The sequence below is a fragment of the Artibeus jamaicensis genome, unplaced genomic scaffold (assembly GCF_021234435.1).
Source record: "Artibeus jamaicensis isolate MK-2021 breed Jamaican fruit bat unplaced genomic scaffold, CSHL_Jam_final scaffold_1019, whole genome shotgun sequence".
In the NCBI taxonomy this organism is placed as follows: domain Eukaryota; kingdom Metazoa; phylum Chordata; class Mammalia; order Chiroptera; family Phyllostomidae; genus Artibeus; species Artibeus jamaicensis.
In genome coordinates this window covers 3,715,895-3,738,779 of record NW_026522025.1, presented here as the reverse complement: position 1 = coordinate 3,738,779, position 22,885 = coordinate 3,715,895, and the positions used below count along the sequence as shown (strand labels likewise).

At 41.5% G+C, this 22,885-nt stretch overlaps 1 protein-coding gene across 2 annotated transcripts in view; it reads right to left on the bottom strand.

The window, feature by feature from the left end:
- The window catches only part of SCP2 (sterol carrier protein 2), a 102,241-nt gene extending 79,356 nt beyond the window's left edge, over nucleotides 1-22,885 (bottom strand). Inside the window, exons 1-4 of one of the 2 annotated variants that reach the window (XM_053655528.1) lie at nucleotides 22,676-22,885; nucleotides 15,189-15,246; nucleotides 11,086-11,157; nucleotides 1,590-1,721 (exon numbers count right to left, since the gene is read on the bottom strand). In XM_053655528.1, the coding sequence (XP_053511503.1) occupies nucleotides 1,590-1,721; nucleotides 11,086-11,157; nucleotides 15,189-15,246; nucleotides 22,676-22,744 (331 nt within the window). In that variant the 5' untranslated portion in view covers nucleotides 22,745-22,885. The remainder of the gene's footprint in view (nucleotides 1-1,589; nucleotides 1,722-11,085; nucleotides 11,158-15,188; nucleotides 15,247-22,675) is intronic. The other variant, XM_053655529.1, reaches the window with a different exon arrangement.

The following is a 22,885-nucleotide window of genomic DNA, read 5'->3' as shown; positions in this document are numbered from 1 at the left end:
GCCTGGGCTGCAGACCAGGTCCCCAGTATGAGGCGTGCTAGAGGCAACCACACATTGAGTTCCACTCCCTCTCTTTCTCCCTCCCTTCCCCATCTCTCTAAAATAAATGAAATCTTATAAAAAAGTAATTCCTTAAAAAATAATATAAATAAATAAACATATTGATCTATATAAAATGAAAAAATACTATAATCCTATAAAATTTTTAATCAGAGAAAATTCTTATATGCAACTAGATAAGAGGAAAAAAATCAAGAAACTGTTTTGTTCTTTGATCCTCAATGTTAATAAAACTTTTGATTAATATGGAAATGTTTCAGTCAAGAATATAAATAATTTTTGAAAAGTTAAAACATTAGATAAAATAGGCCTGGCTGGTGTAGCTCAGTGGAGTGAGCATGGGCCTGTGAAGCAAAGGGTTGCCGGTTCGATTCCCAGTCAGGGCACATGCCTGGGTTGCAGGCCAGTTCCCAGCAAGGGACGCAAGAGAGGCAACCATACACTGATATTTCTCTCCTACTCTTTCTCCTTCCCTTCCCCTCTCTCTAAAAATAAATAAATAAAATATTTTTAAATACATTAAATAAAATAAATTTATTTTTAAAAGAGTCTTGATGAAAATCTCAACAGAATAATTTTTGGAGGGTGGGGACATCTGAAAAAAGATGTTTAAGTTCAACTGAACAGCAAAACAAGACAGAATTGACAAAATCTCTTTAAAAAGGAAATAAAAACAATGAGGTGTGGGGGACAAGGACATTAGCATTATCAAATAATATGATATTATAAAGCTCCAACAATTAAAACACTTTTTTTGTGTGTATTAGAGCAATGATCACCAATCAATCAGTAGAACAGAATAAAGAGCCTAATAAAAGACCCTTAATATTTGGCACTGAAGCCATTGAGCCATACCAGCCATGGCAATATTTGTAAATATAAAATATGATATAAAACCAAGCAAACTGAAAGCCACAAGAAAAATGTATACAAATGTGTATAGCAGTATTATTCACAACAGCCAAAAAATGAAAACAACCCCAATGTCCCTCAACTGATAAATGGGTAAACAAAATGTGGTACATCCATAAAATGGAATTTTATTTGGCCATTAGGAGGAATGAAGTACTGGTAACATGCCACAGCAGAGATGAACTATGAAAACATAATGCTAAGTAAAAGCCACAAAAGTCCATATGCTGTATGATTACATTTACACAATGTTCACGATAGGTAAGTCCATTGAGACAGAAAGTAGATTAGTGGTTGCAAGGAGCTGAGGGGCGGGGGCAATGGAGAATGACTGCTAATGGGTATAAGGTTTCTTTCTGGTGTAATGAAAATGTTCGAAAGTTTGGTAGTGGTGATGGGCACCTACATCTATGAATATCTGTAAAAATACTGAGGTGTGCACTTTAAAGGGGTGAATTTTAGGACACATAAATCACATCTCTATACAGGGTTTTTTTTTTTTTTTTAAGAAATACATTATAAAGCCATCCTCTAATGATTGTGTGTGAAAACGATGGAAGGGGTGATAACCCCACGACCTATTTAGTAAATACGAGAAACCAATGAGCACCACTCACCGCCCTGAACCAGCTGCCGGGCCATAAACAAAGCAGTAGAACCACTGGAACAGTTATTGTTCACATTGATTATAGGAATTCCAGTCATTCCCAAACTGTGATAGATAGCCCTCTGCCCAGAGGCAGAGTCACCTGCGGAGAAAAAGGAACGGGAGCTGTAACACATGCAGCGTGGGAAGGTGGGACCGCCACACGACACAGCTCCACAGCACGCTCGGTCAGTGCTCCGCCTCTGCCTGGCATACATCATGAACAGAACAATAAACACACTGTGAGCACCTTCCTCAGAAACAGTTTTAGCATTAAGCATCATTTACTCTACAAATACAGAAAAATTCTCAAAACACAGGCCCTGGCTGGGTAGCTCAGTTGGTTAGAGCACTGTCCTGATAACCAAGGTTGTGGGTTCCATCCCCAGCAGGGGAACATACAAGAAGCAACCAATAGAACAACAAACTGATGTTTCCGTTTCTCTCTCTCTCCCTCTCCCTCTCTTCCCGCCCTCCTCGCTTAAGTCAATCACAAAAGTTCTTTTTAATTCTCAAAACACAGAATGTATGTGCACTTTCTTTACATAATACAGAGGTTGGGAAGTAGAGAAATGACAACGTAAGAGCAAACAGTTCAATAGGACTAGGGTTACATGATTAAGGAAGCAATACTTCATTTATATTGCTAGATATAAATCTTTAAAACTATACCAATTGATGAAAAAGCCATGATTTTCTCTTCATATCAGGGTTCCACAGCTTCAAAAAGTTTAGAAGCTCCTGAGTGCCACAGAAGCCCAGAAACACAGCGATCCGAGTTGCGTGCACGGGACTCCCACTCCCAATCGGCATGGCCCACAGGCTGCAGCAGTGTGTGTGATGGGAACATCCGAAGGTCCAGACTCTCCAGCAGTCTTCAGAGAAAGCAGCAATGCAAAGGGGCTCCTTTTCAAAGTACACTGCACCTACCTGAACGAGTAAATTTCCTTTCGAGAATTCTCTTGATCTCAGCCCTGGCTGGTGTGCCTCAGTGGTTGAGTGCTGGCCTATGAAACAAAGGGTCACCAGTTCGATTCTCAGTCCGGACACATGCCTGCGTTTCGGGCCAAGTTACGCGTTGGAAGCACGCAAGAGGCAACCACACACTGATGTTTCTCTCCCTTTCTCCCTTCCTTCCCCTCTCTAAAAAATAAATAAAATCTTTTAAATAAGAATTCTCTTGATATCTTAAAATCTAAGGAAATAAAAGATATGCACAAAGATTCACCCATAGTATTAATGCCTTTTATAATAACTAGAAATTAGAAATAATTTTTAATGTCTGAGAACAGGATATGACTACTACTACTAAGTAAACTATAATAAATCTCCAAGACTAGAATACCATGCAATCATTAAAAATACCGCAGACTGGAACATCTTAAATGTCCATTAAAAGAAGGTAGACTAAATAGATTATGATATATCTATTCTATGAAACACTATGCTACCATAAATAAAGGCCAAGGAAGCTCTTTATGGTATAATTTGGAATAGTTACCAAGAACTACTAAACAAAAAAAAGCAAGCTACCAAATGGTATATACATTATGCTACCCCGTGAGTAACAAAAGAAAGGGCAAATGGGCAGCTTAACACACTTGCACATACTTGTTTGTATACACACAAATTACCTCTAGAAAACACACTAGAAATTACTGACACTGGTTGTCTAAGGGAATAAGAGTGAGACTTTCCATTATATAATCATCTGCCTTTTCTATTTTGGAACTATGTAAATACTTCATCTATTCCAGAAAAAAAACTCAATTGCAAAATGTCAATAACGGTATAAAAGAAGACTTAATGACAAGGGAAATCCTGAAATAATAAAATGAAAAATGCAGGTCACCAAAAAGTATGTATACTAGGACCCTATTTTCTTTAAGAGAAAATTGTATGTGTGGGTGTATTCACACACATTCATACTCACGGAAGGACCTATACCAAAAGTTATTAGTAATAATTTCTAGATAATGGGATGACAGGTGACTTTTCATTTTATTAATTTATTGAGGTAACATCAGTTAATAAAATTATATAGGTTTCAAGCATACGGTTCTATAATACATCATCTGTGTACTGTGTTGTGTTTGCCACCCAAAGTCAAACTGATACATTGATATTGTATCCTGCAACTTAACCGTATTTGTTCATTGTTTCTAATAGTTTTTTTGAAGTATGTTTTATACTTAAAGTATACTTGAAGTATTGTTTTTTTCTTAAAGATTTCATTTACTTATTTTTAGAGACAGGGAAGAGAAGGAGAAAGAGAGGGAGAGAAACATCAGTGCGTGGTTGCCTCTCATGCGCCCCCCACTGGGGACCTGGCCCACAACCCAGGCATGTGCCTGACTGGGAATCAAACCAGAGACCCTTTGTGCCGAGATCCTGCCTTGGCGGGTCTCAGGGTCCATGAAGGAGGTACAGTGTGGCAAAGGAAACAGAGCTGGACACCAAGTGGAGTGCCGGAGGGGAGTCAGACTGATTAGATCTGACTGGCTCTCTGACTGCAAAAATTCTTTATTTTTATAGGGATCATTATACAATGTTAAGGAAGACAGGTGCATAGTGTGCTTATCATAACAGAAAAGGTTATTATAAAAAGTGACTGGGAAAAGTGCAGGAAGTTCCACAGACTCTATCATGCTTAACAAAGGTTACTGTGACCAAGAGGGGTATCAATCAGCTAAGCAAAATAGCTTTGAGCAGTGTACAGACTCCCAGGTGCCCACTGTTGGCTTCATAGGTAGCCCAATTCTAAGAAATCCTTCAGGGGTAACTGCATGGCAAACTTAAGTAATGGTTATTGGAAAAGACAAAGGTTTCTGGTGGTTAGGTTGTCTGAATTAAATGTCTAATTGTCTGTCTATATATTCTTATTACATCGTGGTGGGGACATTCTTTGTATTTACTCCCATGTGCTTAGACTATAATCTCTGACCCATTTCCCATGCCTCTTTACCCATCTGTCTCCATCTATGATTACTCCTGTCTGGGGTATAGGAGGAAGAGTAGCTATGAAGAGTTCTGAGCTGTGCTCTGGTGCATCCGGGGTTTCCCTTAACAAAACCCTCCTCCATCGTGCTGGCAGTTGGTCTGCCCACTGTTTCATTCCATCACTAAGTTTCCAGGTGAAGGAAGCAGGTGGCCCTGGGACTGTTAGGGACCTCTGTTCTGCAGTCAATAAATCATTATGTGCAGTATCAGAGGAACTGTGCAGAGGCTTAGCAAAATACCAATGTGCCAAAGGCCCACCACCACATGCAAGCAAGAACAAGCATACAAGGAGAGATAGCCGAGATTTCCAGCCATAGTCGCTTCTGCCATACAGATTTATCTCATCCATCCCGAATGTGCCAAGGGTTGGTTGTTGGCCAGCTCTGACACCTTTGGTTCACAGGCCAGTGCTCAATTCACTGAGCTACAACAGCCAGGTGTTTCTAATAGTTTTTAGAGGGGTCTTCAGGGTTTTCTTTTTTTTTTTTATTTTATTTTATTTTATTTTATTTTATTTTAATTAATTTATTTTTTTGAATTGTTTATGCTGTTACAGTTGTTCTATTCCCCCCTTCATTCCCCTCCACCCTGCCCCCCCAACCCCACCATTACCCCCCTTTAGTTTATGTCCATGTGTCTCAAGTCCTTTAGGTTCTATATTTCCCATACTATTCTTGCCCCCCCCCATCTATTTTCTATCTACTGTCTATGCTACTTGTTTTCTGTACCTTCTCCCCCCATCTCCTCCTCCCACTCCCCTGTTGCTAACCATCCTTGAGATCTTCATTTCTATGTTTCCACTCCTGATCTTGCTGTCCTTTTAGTTTGCTTTCGTTTTAGGTGTGGTTGTTAATAACTGTGAGTTTGTTGTCCTTTCACTGTTCATGTTTCTTTAACTTCTTTTTCTTCGATAAGTCCCTTTAACATTTCATATAATAAGGGCTTGGTGATGATGAACTCCTTGAATTTGGTCTTATCTGAGAAGCACCTTATCTGTCCTTCCGTTCTAAATGAAAGTTTTGCTGGGTAGAGCAATCTTGGTTGTAGGTCTTTAGATTTCATGACTTGGAATATTTCTTTCCAGCCCCTTCTTGCCTGTAAGGTCTCTTTTGAGAAATCTGCTGACAGCCTGATGGGGACTCCTTTGTAGGTGATTGTCCCCTTAGCTCTTGCTGCTTCCAGGATTCTCTCCTTCATTTTAATTTTGGCTAATGTACTGATGATATGCCTTGGTGTGTTTCTTCTTGAGTCCAACTTTTTTGGAACTCTCTGGGCTTCTTGGATTTCTTGGAAGTCTATTTCCTTTGCCAGATTGGGGAAATTTTCTTTTATTATTTGTTCAAATAGTTTTTCCACTGGTGGTTGTGTCTTTCCCCCCTTCTGGTACCCCTATAATTCGGATATTGGAGCGTTTAAAGATGTCCTGGAGGTTCCTAAGACTCTCCTCATTTCTTTGAATTCTTGCTCCTTGACTCTTTTCTGTTTGGCCATTATTTGGTTTCTTCTGGTCCTCTCCATTGATTTGAGTCCCAGTTTCCTTTTCATCTCTATGGGTTTCCTGTGGAATTCCATTCATTTCCCTTAATTTAGCCTTCATATGTTTCTCTAATTTGTGGCTATAATCCACCAGATCTGTGAGGAAGCTGATGACCAGTGTTTTAAACTGTGCGTCTGAGAGTTTTGCTATTTCTTCGTCACTTAGATTTATCTCTGGGGCTTTGAGTTCTCCCTGCGACATTTTTGGTCTGTTCTGGCCCTTTAAGTGGGAGAAGCGGCGCCTTGGAGTCCCAGGTCGCTGGGTTGTGACGCTGTATGTGGGGGCGTGGTCAGAGCGGGGAAATGGCGGCGCCCTCTATCGCCGCCACGGCTGCCGTCGCCGCTGCCGGCCCAACCGCTCACTCCCTCACTCGCGCACAATTAGGCAACCACAGTCAACACGCTGCACCGCCTCCCCACTGTCTCCTCTGCAGTCGCTCACCCGGTGGGTTGCTCGGTCGCTCACTAGGTCCAATCCTGGGTTTGGAACCCGTGCGACTGGATTCGCGCGTCTGGATTCCGCGCCCGGGTCCGATCGAGCCCTCCTTTGTAACTCCTCACCCAACGCCGGTTTCGCCCCTTACCGGTCGGGCTGAAGAATTTGTTGTTAGCGGACTTCCGAAAAGTTCAGTTTTCCGTGTTCTGGTTGTGTTTTCTGATGCTAATATTTAGTTGTCCCTAAACTTGGTTGTGTGAGGAGGCACGGCACATCCACCTAAACCTCCATCTTGGCGGAAGTCCTCCAGGGTTTTCTATATAATCATGTCATCTGCAAAAAGTGACAACTTTACTTCTTCATTCCCAATTTGAATGCCTTTTATTTCTTTCTCTTGCCTGATTGCTCTGGCTAGGACTTCCAGTACTAGGTTGAGTAACAGTGGAGGAGTGGGCATTCTTGTCTTTTTCCTGTATTGTCCCCTTTATCATCATAAAATGTCCATCTTTGCCTCTTGCTACCTTTTTACCTTGAATTCTATTTTGTCAGATGTAAGAATGGCTACACCTGCTTTTCTCTGCGTATGGCTTTTGTTTGGAGTATCACTTTTCACCCTGCCACTCTGAGTCTACATTTGTCATGGTAGCATTTGGTTGACTTTTGCTTTTTGATCCAATTCACCATTCTGTGCCGTTTTATCAGTGAGTTCAATCCATTTACATTTAGGGTGATTACTGATGTGTGAGGATTTTATCTACAGCCGTTGTATCTTTTGTTTTCTGATAGCTCTGTGTCTCCCTTACTTCTTTTCCCTGTGTTTCCAGCTGTTGTTTTAGTTTGGTGATATTCTATGATTTTTTCCATTTTCCTTTTTTATGTGGTCTCAGTTCTAGATTTTTCTGTGGTTACCATTAGGTTTGTGCAGAAGAAAGTTTTGTATATAAGGAGTCCTTTTTCTTCTGAATACATCTTATCTCCATTCCCCTTTGCAAATTCAGACCTTTATTCTCTCCCCTTTCATGTTTTTGTCACAAGTTATGCTTTTTTATGCTATGAGTCCATTTACAAATTGCAGTAGCTATTGTTGTCTTCTGCTTTTTAAATGCTTTTTATCTCCTTTAAGCTTTATATTTAAGTGTATTAATACCTTATTTTGAATAAGGGCTACAATTTCCTGCCTTCTGTCTGTCCATTAGTAATCTTACCCATAGTTATGTGTCTTCTTTTTTTTTTTAAGAGTGGGAGAGAAACATCAATGTGTGGTTGACTCTCATGCATCCCCTACCAGGGACCTGGCCTGCAACTCAGACATGTGCCCTGACTGGGAATCGAACCAGTGACCCTTTGCTTCACAGGCCCACACTCAATCCACTGAGCTACACCAGCCAGGCCTGTATCTTATTTTTTAAAAAGATATTATTTATTTACTTTTAGAGAAAAGGGAAGGGACAGAAACACTGATGTTTGAGAGAAACATCAGTAAGTTGCCTCTTGCACGCCTTCAACTGGGGATCTGGGCTGCAACCCAAGCATGCACCTTGACTGGGAATCGAACTGGCAACCTTTGGTTCGCAGACCAGCACTCAATCCACTGTGCCACACCAGTCAGGGCAACACAGATATATATCTTTTTGTCTGTTTCAAGTAAAATAACTTCGTTCAGTATTTCTTGTAGTGCAGGTCTTGAGGTAAATTCCCTCAGCTTCTATGTCTGGAAAAGTCTTTATTTCTCCTTCACATCTAAAAGATAACTTTACTGGATATATTATTCTTGGCTGGTAATTTGTCTCTTTCAGTAGTTTGAACATTTGATTCCACTCTCTCCTAGCATTTAGGATTTCTGTTGAAAAATCAGATGATAATCTAATGAGATTTCCTTTACAGGTTACCCTGGCTGCCTTGAGAATTCTTTCTTTGTCATTAATTTTTGACAGTTTTAATATAATGTGCCTTGTAGAGCGCCTTTTTGGATTGAGATAATTAGGTGTTCGGTTTGCTTTCTGGATTCAAGGACCTAGCTCTTGTCACAGGTTTGAGTTCTCATCCACTGTCTGAACAGGCTCCCTGTGCCCTTCACCCTTTGTTCTCCTTCTGGTATACCCATCATTCTTATATTGCTCTCTGATGAAGTCACGTGGTTCTCATAGAGTTCCTTCATGTATTCTACTCCCAAGTCTCTACCTTAAATATTTCTAATTCGTTCCTCCATCTGGTCAGCTCTATCTCTAAGCTCACTAGTTCATGCTTGATATCTTTTATTGAGCTTTTCAGTTCCAAAATTTCTATTGGTTACTTTTTAAAGGGTCAATCTCAAGGTGCCTCGTTAGCGCAGTAGGTAGCGCTCAGTCTCATAAAGGGTCAATCTCTTTGGTAAAGTACTTCATTTATTCACTGACTTTATTTCTGTGTTCATTAAACTGCCTATATGAGTTTTCTTGTATTTTGAATTTTTTTCAGAATTGCAATCTTGAATTTCCTGTCATTTATATCATATATTTCCATGTGTATAAGTTTATTTTTTAGAGATTTTTCCTCTTCTTTCTAAGCTGCCTTGTTACTGTGGTTATTCATGGTATTTGGTGGATTATTTCTCCGCCCAGGCATTTATGGCAATGAAATCTGCTTTTTTTTTTAAGAGGAACAATTTTCTTATTTAAGTTGATAAGAAGTCTTTGTTTTCCAGTAGGTGGCATGGAAGCACACGTTTTTATTTTCTCTTGCACTGCTCTGGCTTCTAGAATATCTGCAGGTCTGGTGGAGATCCCTATATTCCCTAGGGAGGTGGGCATCTCCTCTGCAACCAGGTCTCCTTTTCTACCAGGTCCCCTCAGTCTCAGAACACTACCTGTGTTGGGGGAATGTGGTGGGTGATGGGGGTTCCAAGCCCGTGAACTCCCAGTGCTGCCCCCTATAACCAGATGCTGGCAGACCGTGCCCCAAGTGTCCCAGGATACCCTCACCAGGGGTGGGCTGGGCTGGCAGAATGTTCTCTTCTCAGCAATGACAACTGCCAGCTCTGAGTTGCCACACCTCTGTATGTCCACCACCCCCACCCTTCACAGGGACCAGCCACAGCATGAGCCCATTGCTCAGCGAGGAACTCATCTGCCTCTCCAGTTCTCAGGGTTGCAGATAATGTGCTCTGCCCACTACTCACTGCTACAGCTTCTACTGGGCCCCAGACTCCGGAAGGATGAGGGAAGGCGGCCAGACTCTGAGGTTTGCTTTTCTGCCTGGCAGTGGTGTCTGCTAGATTACAGGTGCCACACGTCTGTGTTCCATCTCCGCTCCAGTCACCAGGTTCAGCCACAGCATGTGCTGACCACTCAGGCAGGAATGTTGATTCTACCTCTCTGTTCTTCAGGGCTGAATACACACTGCAGCCTGATTCTTGTCCTCTCCCGAGACTCACAGTGCACTCCAGACTGCGTCTCTTGCACCCATTTAGGCTCTGCCCCTTTCCCTCCTCCCCTGCTCACTCCAAGGGGGCCATGTTCTGAGTTTCAAGGTGTGGATCTCTTAGACGTGTTTGTGTGTTGAACTACGGCTATCAACTTGTAACTTCAAGGGAAGAGACCAGGGGGTCTGCCATGCTTCCAACATCACTTCAACAGTTGACTTATTTTTTTCTTCTGCATTTGTTCCCTTTTTCTTTTTACCATATATATAGTACATATCATTTTTAAATGATTTATTTATTTATATTTAGAGAGGGGTAAGGCAGAAAGAAAGAGAGGAAGGGAAGCATCAACGTGTAGTTGCCTTTCATATGCCCCCAACTAGGGACCTGGCTCACAATCCAGGCATGTGCCCTGACTGGGAATTGAACTGATGACCCTTTGGTTCACAGGCGGCCACTAAATCCATTGAGCCACATCAACCAGGGTAGTACATATCATTTTTTAATCAGAAAAAGTTTAATGAAAAAATTCTATTAAATATAAAAATGTTAACCAATGCAAATTTTAAGACAACAAGAAGCAAAAATTTATCTTCTTAACAGTAATTATCTGTATATGGTACAACTACGGATAATATTTTCTTTAGTAAAGATAAGAAATATTGCCTGGCTGGTATAGCTCAGTGAATTGAGTGCAGGCTGCAAACCAAAGGGTTGCCAGTTCGATTCCCAGCCAGGGCACACGCCTGGGTTGCGGGCCAAGTCCCTCAGTGAGGGCCACCTGAGAGGCAGGCACACACTGATGTTTCTCTCCCTCTCTTTCCCCCTCCCTTCCTCTCTCTCTAAAACTAAATAAATAAATAAATATTTTTTTAAAAGATAAAAATTATTTTAAAATTTATTTCCTGTGTTGACTATAAGAACTGCAAAAATATATGTTAAACTAGGCCAATGCATAAGAGAAATCTAGGAATGATGGGTAAAACTCCAAATTCTGAGTTTTGAAGTTAAAATTCACACACACCCCCGTACTGTTCCTGTGGTTGCTCCTAGACTCAGGTGAATAACTTTTAGAACACACCGTTTAATACAGACCATAAACGTAGCCAACGCACGCCTGTTTCACTGCCGAGTAAGGAATCTGCGCATCAGCTAGAGCCTTCAGTCCTATAAAAACAAAAGGGTTTTATCAAACAGTGCTTTAAGTATTTGTTTAGAGGAGTAAAAAGTAAATTTAGTTTTCCCAGAGTAGTAAATCTACTTCTATGTAGCCTACGTTCAATCCAAATAACAAGTCCTTCATCAAATCACCTCAGATCTCTCCTTTTGGAAGTAATCATTTCTACCCGTAAGCTACTGCCTCACTTTTTCACATCTCCTTTCTGACACTTAACATTTTCTGTCCTAACTGTATACCTAACTATAAATATATTAAACCCTATGAGTCTTAAAGACCCTTAACACAAGGTCCTTGTCTCCATCACCTCTGTGGTCCCACTGCACGTCGTGTGAGCAAAACTGGACAGAATGGCAATACTGGGGGTGGACAGGGATGGAAGCACTTGCATGATCATCTTATGGAGTCGGGATCAAGAGGTGATCTTCTCCACGGAACAATAAATGGAGCTCTAAGGATGCTATTTAAAATTACAAAAATTACCAATGGAGGAACTGAAAAATAATATAAAAATAAACTAGAAAGAAGAAAGTGCAGGTTGGAGAGAAGGTGTGAACTAAACCCTTATATCTCACAGTGAGAAGCAAACATAGATCTAAAATTGGTGAACCAAAAGCTGGAATAAGTGTGGTAGAATAGACATTTAGGGATATGAAAATAACTGCCAGAAGAACTAAAGCCAAAACAGTTAAAGAAACTGCCCTCTGAGGAACAGCCCTGGGAATTCTAAGCTATTCTGTGGTGGTTTTGTTTTTTTTTAAACCATGTAAAGTGGGGGAGATAAACATCGATTTTAGCGTTCCACTTATTTATGTATTCATTGCTTGATTCTTGTACAGTATGTACCCTGAGCGGGGTGAAACTTACAACCTTAGCAAGTAAGTACAACACTCTAACTAACTGAGCTACCCAGCCAGGCCCTACTTCGAAAATTTTTAACTAAGAAGACATATAATTTATTATGGGGTTACTTTAGTCAAACTAGTCATCTTTTCCTACTTAGCTTATAAACAAAAATATTTCATGTCTCAGTTATACTACTGCTGGCAAGATTCTGTTAAGAAGGGCATTCACATATACTGCTAGTGAGACTAATAATGTAGCCAGTCTGAAGAATAATTTGGTAAGTCTTGGGGAGAGGGGAGGGAATTTCAGGGGAAAAAGAGAAGGGTCTCCAGGAACAAGTATAAAGGACACATGGACAATAACAATGGGGGGGTGGAAACGGGAGGGAGGTGGGCTAGCATGGGAGTAAAAGGCAGAAAACTGTACTTGAACAACAACTAAATAAAAGAAAAGAAAGAAACAATTTGGTAAGTCTTAAAATGGTCATACATTCACTATTCCAATGAATCTATCTTCAGGTTCTGTCCTCAAAAGTAACTACAGATGAGATGATATATTTATTTAGCAAGATGTTCAAATTCTTCTAAAATATCAAAAAGTTGCAAACCTAAATGTCGAAAAAGATCATAGAATAACTATATCATTAAAATTTGAAAAAATAAGTTTTTTTCAAACAATTTTTAGCAACAGGATACTCATGATAAAATAAGTTTAAAAAGTCAAGAAACAAATCTACATAGCACATTATCCCATATAACCATATGGAAAAATACTATTGTAAAATAGTATACACTACGATGTTAATAGTGATAGCCACAGGTGACAAAATTTTGTTTTTGTTGTCATACAATTCTGTGTTCCAATAAAACACATGCATTGCTCTTATAATCAGTGGGAAAGACTGAGTTACATAAGGTACAAGGTTTAGCCTATGCTCTGTACCTCCTCTAGATGCCGACTTAGCACGGGCTACTCACCACCTGTGTACACTCGTCTTTTGCTCCCTATCAAATGGGAGGAGCCTTGAGACCTGTATACCACCCTACAGTGAATCCTTCCCGGTCCCCAAGATGCACTCACTAGGATTTGTTGAACATTTCCTCCTAACATGAGGTTTTCTGTGTATACTTTCAGATTCAAACAACTGTTAAATAAAAAGGTTTTAAAGAGATGAGAAGACCAAGAAAAAACAGAAGTTAACTATCTGAGTTACGCGGCATTGCCATACCACTCAAATGAGTGTCACTTGTATTTAGGTTCAAAGGAATCCTAATCTTTCTCTGAGGGAAAGAAGGATGAAGAATGTATGAAGAGCAGAATTCTCTAAATAATGGAAGTTGACAGAGCGCAACTCTGCTGGTTGCGTTCTTCTCTACTCTATGCATCTGGGAAATGATAGGAAAGAAAATGGTAGCTAACACCCCCCTGCCCCACCTAAAACCAGTTTGGAGAATTAGAGGGTAAGACGTCTGAATCTACCATTCCATGAAACCCACCCCCTGCCACATCACCAGTCTACATGTAAGTCCGGAGAGAGGAGACTGTAAAATCAGTTACAGAATCTCAGGAGTTTTTCCCCAGGCTGTGCCTGAACACGTGTGAAACCAAACGTGACCGGCGCAGTCTGAAGGCACATGTATCGCACCTGAGACAATGTCAGGTGAGTGGAATCATCCTCTTGTGCTTCTCATTTCCCTAAATCCTTGGAACCAATGGGTATTTTTAAAAGCAAAGCTAAGTTTTAAAAGCGTATTCTACATTACAGTTCCTTTATTAAGTGAAGCTTATTTTCCTAATTACACTTATAAAAGAAGAGAATTCTAAGCAGTAAGCAAAGTCAATCAGGCCGAATTTCTTGTTAACAGTTAATCCCCACAGTTAGTTTCAAACTGCATAACTTCACCTCAACATTACCATTTTGTAATCAAAATATTATATTCACATATTACTAAAGTAACCACAAAGTTATTAACTAAACAAATGGAACAAAAACATACAGAAAGAACTGTCTGTGTAAAGCATCTCCCACTTCAGAGAAAGGCAAAAGCTATTTGGAGATACCAGTCAAGAGAATGTTCAACAACAGAAAAGATAAACATTAAATGAAAAGTGTTCACCCAGAAGATCAAAATCAATTAATTAAATCTCGTGAACCTTCCTTTTGGGGAGCAGAGATGCTCTGATTTCATGTATACTAATATCTAAATACTGAGTTAAGTAATAGAGTTTAAACAAAATCCAAATATACAGGCACTAGGTTCTAGGTACCGATGGAGACACGGAGGATTATTTAATGAGTAACCCCAGGAACTCTTTTTGGGACGCCTGGCAACAAACTAGCAGGAGCAAGATGGGTCTGAGAGACTTCCCAGGAGGAGGACTGTACCTAACAACTTCATGGGACTGAGGAGCTCTCGAGGTCTCCACGTGCTGGGAAGCTGGTATTTTCTAGCACTCCCAAACAACTGACACCTGAGTCTAAAATATTTATTTCCACCATGCAGAAAAGCTACTGTGCTTATCCTCCTTTTTTTAAGAGAGAACAAGGGAATTTGGATCCACAGTTCAGCCAGCAGCAGCCTGGCCCAGGCATGTGTCTCTGAAGACTGCCTAAGGAACACGGACCACACACCGTGAACCCTTCTCTCTTGAGTTCCGGCTCGCTATTATTCACCCAAGTTCCCTGCTTAACACTCACGAGAGTACCCATCAACAATCTGTGTCACCTCGCTTGTTTAGTCACACACTAGCCTAATGACAGAAAAATAATTTTCTACATTGGCTCAGTCAAGCGAAGAGAGGAAAACCACCATACAGGTATTTGGTACATTTTTAATGAGATTACCCCTTTCTAGGAATGGAAGACACCAATTCTGTCATATCTCCTAGAATCATATTATCCCTTTTAGTGAACCTACCTCTCTCTCCCACAGAACCCTTTGCTGTCCCAACAAACAATTGGGTAGCACATAAAATCACTGGCCACTGTCTGCTCTGGCTACCTAGCTAAGAATGCCCCACGCTCTTTTCCCTTTCTCCTTCCTAGTGAGCCACTGGGCAATTGCCTGTATAAGTTCTTCTCCTTTTTTTTTCTTTTGGTCACAAGACTGCTCCACAATCAAGACATATCCCACAATAAACTACAATGTTCAAAGATCTAAATATTCTATATTACCTGCTTCTTTTGCCAAGTCAGGGTAGTCTCCTGAATCCTTAACTTCAGGCTTCGTGAACTAGAAACATAGAAGATAATAAATAGAAACAAGTTTAGTTACATTTCCTCACGGGCAGAGAATCACAGAAATTCATTCATTTAAATAAAAATTTGTTGAACTCCTAGCACATTCCTGGATTCTGATCATGGATACATGTTTTCATTCATTTGTCCAAACACCACCTCCAAGGGTGACCCCTGATGCAAACTCTGGACTTCGAGTGATAATGATGTACCCACGTAGTACGACTGAAACAAAGGTACAGAGAGTGGTTCTGGTGCAGATTACTGATGGTGGATGAGGCTGAGCATGTGTGGGGACAGGGAGCATATGAAAACTATTTTTTACTCAATTTTGCTGTGAACATAAAACAGCTTTGAAAAATAGGCCTTGCCGATGCCACTGCTGTCTCAGATTCCCCCCCACCGTGGTCAACTTTCATACTCTGAGCACTGGGGAGAAAGGATTTGGTTATATGGGTTCCTGCTTTCACAGAATTTTTCTAGGATTTATGTGCCAGGGTAGTGACTTCACACACCACAATGGCACAGGTGACAAGTCCACCTATGGGGAGAAATGTGATGATGAGAATTTCATCCTGAAGCACACAGGTCCTGGCATCTTCTCCATGGCAAATGCTGGACCCAACACAAACAGTTCCCAGTTTTGAATCTGCACTGCCAAGATGGGAGTGGCTGGATGGCAAGCAGGTGGTCGTTTGGCCAAGTGAAAGACGGCACAGACGTTGCAATGGCTATGGAGCGCTGTGCGTCCAGGAATGGCAAGACCACCAATCTCTATGACTGACTGTGGACAACTGCAATACATTTGACTTGTGCTTTATCTGAACCACCAGACCATTCCTTCTGTAGCTCAGGAGAGCACCCCTTTCCCCTCATCTGCTTGTGATGTTCTATAATCTTCATGCTTTCACCACAGTTCGTTGGGTTCCATATTTTCCTTAACCCTTCCATGTCTAGCTGGATTGCAGAATTAAGTTTATGATTATAAAGTAAAAACTAACCAAAAAAAGAAAACAGAGAGAGGGACACTGGGATGAGAAGACTTGTATTTCAGATCCCTCTGGATACAATGTGGAGAAATGAATAAAGGGAGCAAGGTTGGAGGCAATGGGACCAAACAGCATGACTCTGAACAGTCCAGGTGAGAGCTGACTACCATGGCAGCACAGAGCAGGAAAAGGAAAGAGCTTTGAAAAGCATAAAGTCAAGTCTACCAAACTCGGTGACTGATTAGATAAAGTGGAGTGCTTCACTGGTCAGTGCTTGTGTTAAAAAGAAATAACTTTTGAAAACTTCTGACTGCAAACCACAGTAAGATACATATTACCTAGCAACTAGGTTGCCCCACCCTGGTGAACACTAAAGGCTCCACCCCTCATACATAACAGGCACTACAAGACAAAAAAAAAAAAAAAAAAGGCCCAAACGAAAGAACAGATCAAAGCTCCTGAGCAAATACAACAAAGCAAAGAAGAGCTAACCAACCTATCCAATGTACAGTTCAAAACACTGGTGATCAGGATGCTCACAGAACTGGTTGAATTTGGTCATAAATTAGATGAAAAAATGAAGGCTACACAAGTTAAATGAAGCAAAATGCACAGGGAACCAGTAGTGATGGGAAGAAAACAGGGCCTCAAATCAATGGAGTAGACCAGAAGGAAGAAACATCCAATCAGAAAACAATGAAGAAACAAGAATTCAAAAAAAGGAGGAGAGGCTTAGGAACCTCCAGAACATCTTTAAATGTTCCAACATCCGAATTATAGGGGTACCAAAAGGAGAAGAGGAACAGCAACAAGTGGAAAACTCATTTGAAAAAATAATAAAGGAGAACTTCCCCAATCTGGCAAAGGAAATAGACTTCCAGGAAGTCCAGGAAGCTCAGAGTCCCAAAGGTGGACCCAAGGAGGAACACACCAAGGCACATCATCATTACATTACCCAAGATCAAAATGGAGAGAATTCTAGAAGCAGCAAAGGATAAGGGGACAGTCACCTACAAAGGAGATCCCATCAGACTGTCAGCTGATTTCTCAAAAGAGAGCTTGCAGGCAAGAAGGGGCTGGAAAGAAGTATTCCAAGTCATGAAATCCAATGACCTACATCCAAGATTGCTCGCTCTATCCAGCAAAGCTTTCATTTAGAATGGAAGGATAGATAAAGTGCTTCTCAGATAAGGTCAAGTTCCAGGACTTCATCATCACCAAGCCCTTATATGAAATGTTAAAGGGACTTATCTAAGAAAAAGAAGATAAAAATATGAACAGTAAAATAACAGCAAACTCACAGTTATTAACAACCACACCTAAAACAAAAACAAAGCAAACAACTAGAACAGGAACAGAACCACAGAAATGGAGACCACATGGAGGGTTAGCAACAGGGAAGTAGAGGAGGAGACAGGGGGAAAAGGTACAGAGAATAAATAGCACAGATGGTGGGGAGAAAATAGGGGGAGGGGAAGAACAGTATGGGAAATGTAGAAGCTAAAGAACTTATGACACATGGACATGAAGTAAAGGGGGAGAATATGGTTGGGAGGGGGTGTGCAGGGTGGAGGGGAATGAAGGGGGAAATGTGACAACTGTAATGGCATAATCAATAAAATGTATTTTTTTAAAAAAGAGCAATCTTGTTTCATTACTCCCCACCCACTGGTCTTACTTACTCCCAAAATATCCATTTTGAATTCTTTTAGCTGTTTCTTCTTTTATAAAATGCCATGTTTCCAAATATCTTTATGATATTACTTCTTTACTAGTTTAAGAAATTATCTCGGGACTTCCGCCAAGATGGAGACGTAGATGGAGGATCCACCTCGCCTCTGTGCACAACCAAATCTAAGAACAACTATTTTTAACAGCAGTCACAACCAAGCCACACGGAAAATCGACAATACGGAGTCCAAAGGACAACTAGATACTCGGCTGGACCGGTATGAGGAGCGAGGCCAGCAGCGGAGCAGGTTAGCAAGAAAACATTCCCGGGGCGGTGCGCGGCGCGCGCAGGCAACCGAGGGCGCTGATCGCCAGCGAGCTGGCTGCCGGAGCGCACAGGGAAGAGGCGCGGTGGGTCGGTCGCGCGCATTTACGTGGGGAGAAGCCAGTGAGAAGGGAAGCCGGCGTGGGGCAGCAGGCTCGCGCAATTCCGATCGGATAAACCCCAGGCGTGTGGAGTGACTGGAAACGCTGGGCTAGCGGAGAGGAACGCCATTACTCCCTCTCTGACCACGCCCCCACACACAGCGTCACAAACCAGCGACCTGGGTCTCCCCTAAACAACTAAGGCTTCGCTCCGCTCACTTAACAGCGCGAACAGACCAAAAATGGCTCTAGGACAACTCAGAGCCCCAGAACCGATAGACCTAAGTGATGAAGAAATAGCCAGTCTTTCAGATGCACAGTTCAAAACACTGGTTATAAGGATCCTTACAGAACTGGTTGACTTTAGCCACAAATTAGAGAAACATATGGAAGCTAAATTAATTGAAATGAATGGGGATACAAAAGATTCCAATAGTAATGGAAAGAAAATTGGGACTCAAATCAAGGGAGAGAACCAGAAGGAAGAAAAAAATGATCAAACAGAAAGGAATGAAGAAATAAGAATTCAGAAAAATGAGGAGAAGATTAGGAACCTCCAGGACATCTTTAAACGTTCCAACATCCGAATTATAGGGGTACCAGAAGGGGGAAAGGCACAACCACCAGTTGAAAAATTATTTGAACAAATAATAAAGGAGAATTTCCCCAAGATGGCAAAGGAAATAGACTTCCGAGAAATCCAGTAAGCTCAGAGAGTCCCAAAGAAGTTGGACTCAAGAAGGAACACACCAAGGCACATCATAATTACATTAGCCAAGATTAAAATGAAGGAGAAAATCTTAGAAGCAGCAAGAGCTAAGGGGACAGTCACCTACAAAGGAGTTCCCATCAGACTGTCAGCTGATTTCTCAAAAGAGACCTTACAGGCAAGAAGGGGCTGGAAAGAGTTATTCCAAGTCATGAAAACCAAAGACCTACAACCAAGATTGCTCTACCCAGCAAAACTTTCATTTAGAATGGAAGGACAGATAAAGTGCTTCTCAGATAAGACCAAATTCAAGGAGTTCATCATCACCAAGCCCTTATTATATGAAATGTTAAAGGGACTTACCTAAGAAAAAGAAGATAAAAAAGATGAACAGTGAAAGGACAGCAAACTCACAGTTATTAAGAACCACACCTAAAACAAAAGCAAACTAAGAGGATAGCTAGATCAGGAGCAGAACCATAGAAATGAAGATCTCAGGGAGGGTTAGCAATAGGGGGAGTGGGAGGAGGGGAAGGGGGGAGAAGGTACAGAAAATAAGTAGCATAGACAGTAGATAGAAAATACATAGGGGGAGGGTAAGAATAGTAGGGGAAATACAGAATCTAAAGAAATTGAGACACATGTTCATGAACTAAAGGGGGGAAATGGTGGGGGGAGGGGGTATGCAGGGTGGAGGGGAAGGGAGGGGGGAATAGAGCAAATGTAATGGCATAATCAATAAAAAAAAAAAAAGAAAAAAAAAAAAAGAAATTATCTAATGATATCAAATAAGAAACCCACCCAGTCAAGACCTACCAATGGAGCTTAAACTGTTACCTAATTTCTCCCTCTTCATCAAACCTTAAGCAAAGTTAAAAAAAACAAAAAACAAAAATCAAGCCCAGAGGGAAGTACATTGGCCTAGTAAGAACATCAGTTAAGCTGCTCTCCATATTCCCAATTTCTTCCCTCAAGAGTGTAACTAACACCTCCCAACTGGAGGAAAAGTGCCACGGACCAGCCGCAGCAGGGTCCAAGGATTCCCAAAGGTGGGTAAGGAGTTGGAGTTGGCAATGAGTAACAGACCACAACACACCTCAAAGGACAGTGAAGCTCTGTTCCCGTTTATTGCAAGTACAAGCAGGTTTTTATATTTTCATTTTAGGTAGTGATTATAATTTGCAGCATAGCACGATCAGTTAACCGAAAAAATCAGTACAAAGGTAACCAGGAAAAATACAAGAATTTCCATAATTTCAGTTATGTTAAACAAAAGTTGTTTTGACCAGGAGAGTCATTAATCAGACAATTCGAAATAGCTCTATGTACAGAGTTTGAATGTCTTATGGTTTATTAAAGGTCTTAGAATTTGGCATGGGGCAAAAGGTACGCCTGACCGAGCAGAGGTTAGGAAATTTATTATAAGGCCTTTGTGATGTCTAACTTACCTATCTAGCCTTTTCTGTCTAAAATGTTTCTCTGTGTACTATGAACTGACTCCTAATAACTGTTTCTATGTGTTTAGTTTGTAATAGTTAACCAGCCTTTTTTTATTTCTTTGCCTGTCTAATTGATATATATTCTTATTCAAGGTAAAGGAGGGGCTATTACTCTAACAACTTTTAGACGTACAGGGACTTTGTTCTCTGGTCAAGAAATTATTTTGTATAACTTCATTGGAATTATGCGAATCAATGAACCTGAAATACAAGTGTCTAACAATCCCATCACCTTTTGATCACCGAAACAAACATGTAAAGAGAGATAGGAAATCCAGCCACAGTTGCCTCGGCCTTGCAGATGCATCTCAACCATCCCGACCTTGTCAAGGGACAGTTGTTGGCCGGCTCCCGACAGAAAAGATACAGGGTACTTTCCAAAAGGCTGGAAAGCTCTTTCTGTGTGCTTTTCTGTATAACCAGTATCATCAAACATTAAACATCCAATAAAGGATCTAACTGCATTGACACCAAAATGTAGCAGGTTTTACTGCTACCTTCATTAGAAGTCCCTTCTCCCGTGAAACAATAATTTCCAAATATGTTTTATAATGCATTAGTTGATATATATGTATACATGTTTTGATTGAACTGTGATTGTAGCCTATTAGTAAGATGATAAAAGTTTTAAGGATGTTTTCTCAGAAGAAGAAACCCCCCTAGAAGCTCTTTTTCACAATGCACATCCATTTAGTATTGTTCAACTACCATTCATTGAGCCTCTTCAGGCACCAGATACTTGCAGTGAGCTAGGGGAATAGCCATGAATTAAACATGGTACTCCCCTTGGAGGAGCTTACATGCTGAGGAAGAACGTAGGCATACAAACAGAATTTGAGCAGGACAGGGAGCAGAAGTAAGTACAGGGGCTCTGTGTTAAAGCCAGGAGGATTAGAGGCTGCTTGGAGAAAATCTGAACAGATCTCTGAAAAATGCAATGAAGTTAACCAAATGAAGACAAACAGTTTAAGTAGTGAGAACAACAAACAGAAGCAAAGTAACAGAGGCATAGAACAGAGTGTACAGTGAGACTAAAAGCAGTTTGGCATTACTAGAACATGGGGGTTTGAATGCGTCAAGAAATAAGACTGTAGGAGCCTCCAGCCTCCTAGTACCAAGCACAGTAGCACTTAAGGAACAGAAATGAGGCTGGAAGATCCAGGAAAATCTTGTGCAAGACGCTGAGCATCACTAATGTTTCTCCTCCTCATCCATACTTTGTTGGATCCCTTTGAGGACCCCCTGTGGATCTTTGAAACCACAGATAGTACCTAACCCTACATATTCTGGGTTTTTTTTCCTATACATACATATCATGATAAAGTCGAATTTATAGATTAGAAACAATAATAAAATAGAAAAAGTATAACAATATACTATAATAAAAATCATGCAATTGTGGTCTCTCTCTCTCTCTCTCTCTGATAACCCAGATGGCAACTAAGTGAGTAACGGTGGGTAATGCATACAGAGTGTATAGAGTACAGATACCTGGACAAAGAGGTGATTCACATTCCAGGGTGGATGGAGTGGGATGGTGAGAGACTTCATCACGCTACTCAGAACAGCGTGCAAGTTAAAACTTATGAATTGTTTATTTTCCATTTACTATTTAAAATTTAATTGCAATTTTCCATTTAATATTTTCAAGTGGTTGACTGCAGGTATGCGAAACCACAGATAAGGGGGAACTACTATACTCCCAGGAGTGCAGAGCTGGTGGCATTCACAACCTGCTTCCCTTCAGGGAGTTAAATGGCCCTTGCCTCCTTTGAAGGTCCACGCAGAATCAAAGGAGATGTGGATTTCAGGTTATTCTGGGGTGTCCTTCACAAACTCTGACCCCAGAAGGAAATGACCACGGGACACCTCCCCTCCACGAGACACGAGCCCTGAGACGCCCTACAACACAACCCGCCCCGGCTGCCACTCCGATGCCCCAAGGGCCAAAGTGTGAGGCGGTGGGATGTCCCCGGTGCCCCCAAGGATGGGAGGACGGGCCCACGGACAGTCCAGGCCCCGACTCTGCATCGGGCCGCCCCCAGTTTGGTGGTAATGTCTGGAACCCCCGGTCTCATCCTGACGGCGCGGGGCCGAGGCCCGCTTTGGGGCGACCGCCGCGGTGTTTACCTTCGTCATCCCAACTCCCACCACGAACACCCGGCGCGGAGGCCGAGACTGGAGGGACGTGAGAGTCATGGCTCCGAGCTGGGCTGGACTCCGGTTGGGATCCAGCTGATCTAGCGGACGCACCTGCGGCCAGACTTTATCCGAAGGTAGTTCGCAGGTGAGCCCGCCTCCCCTGGCGCCGCGGGCCGGGCGGTGTGCAGGGCGGCCCCG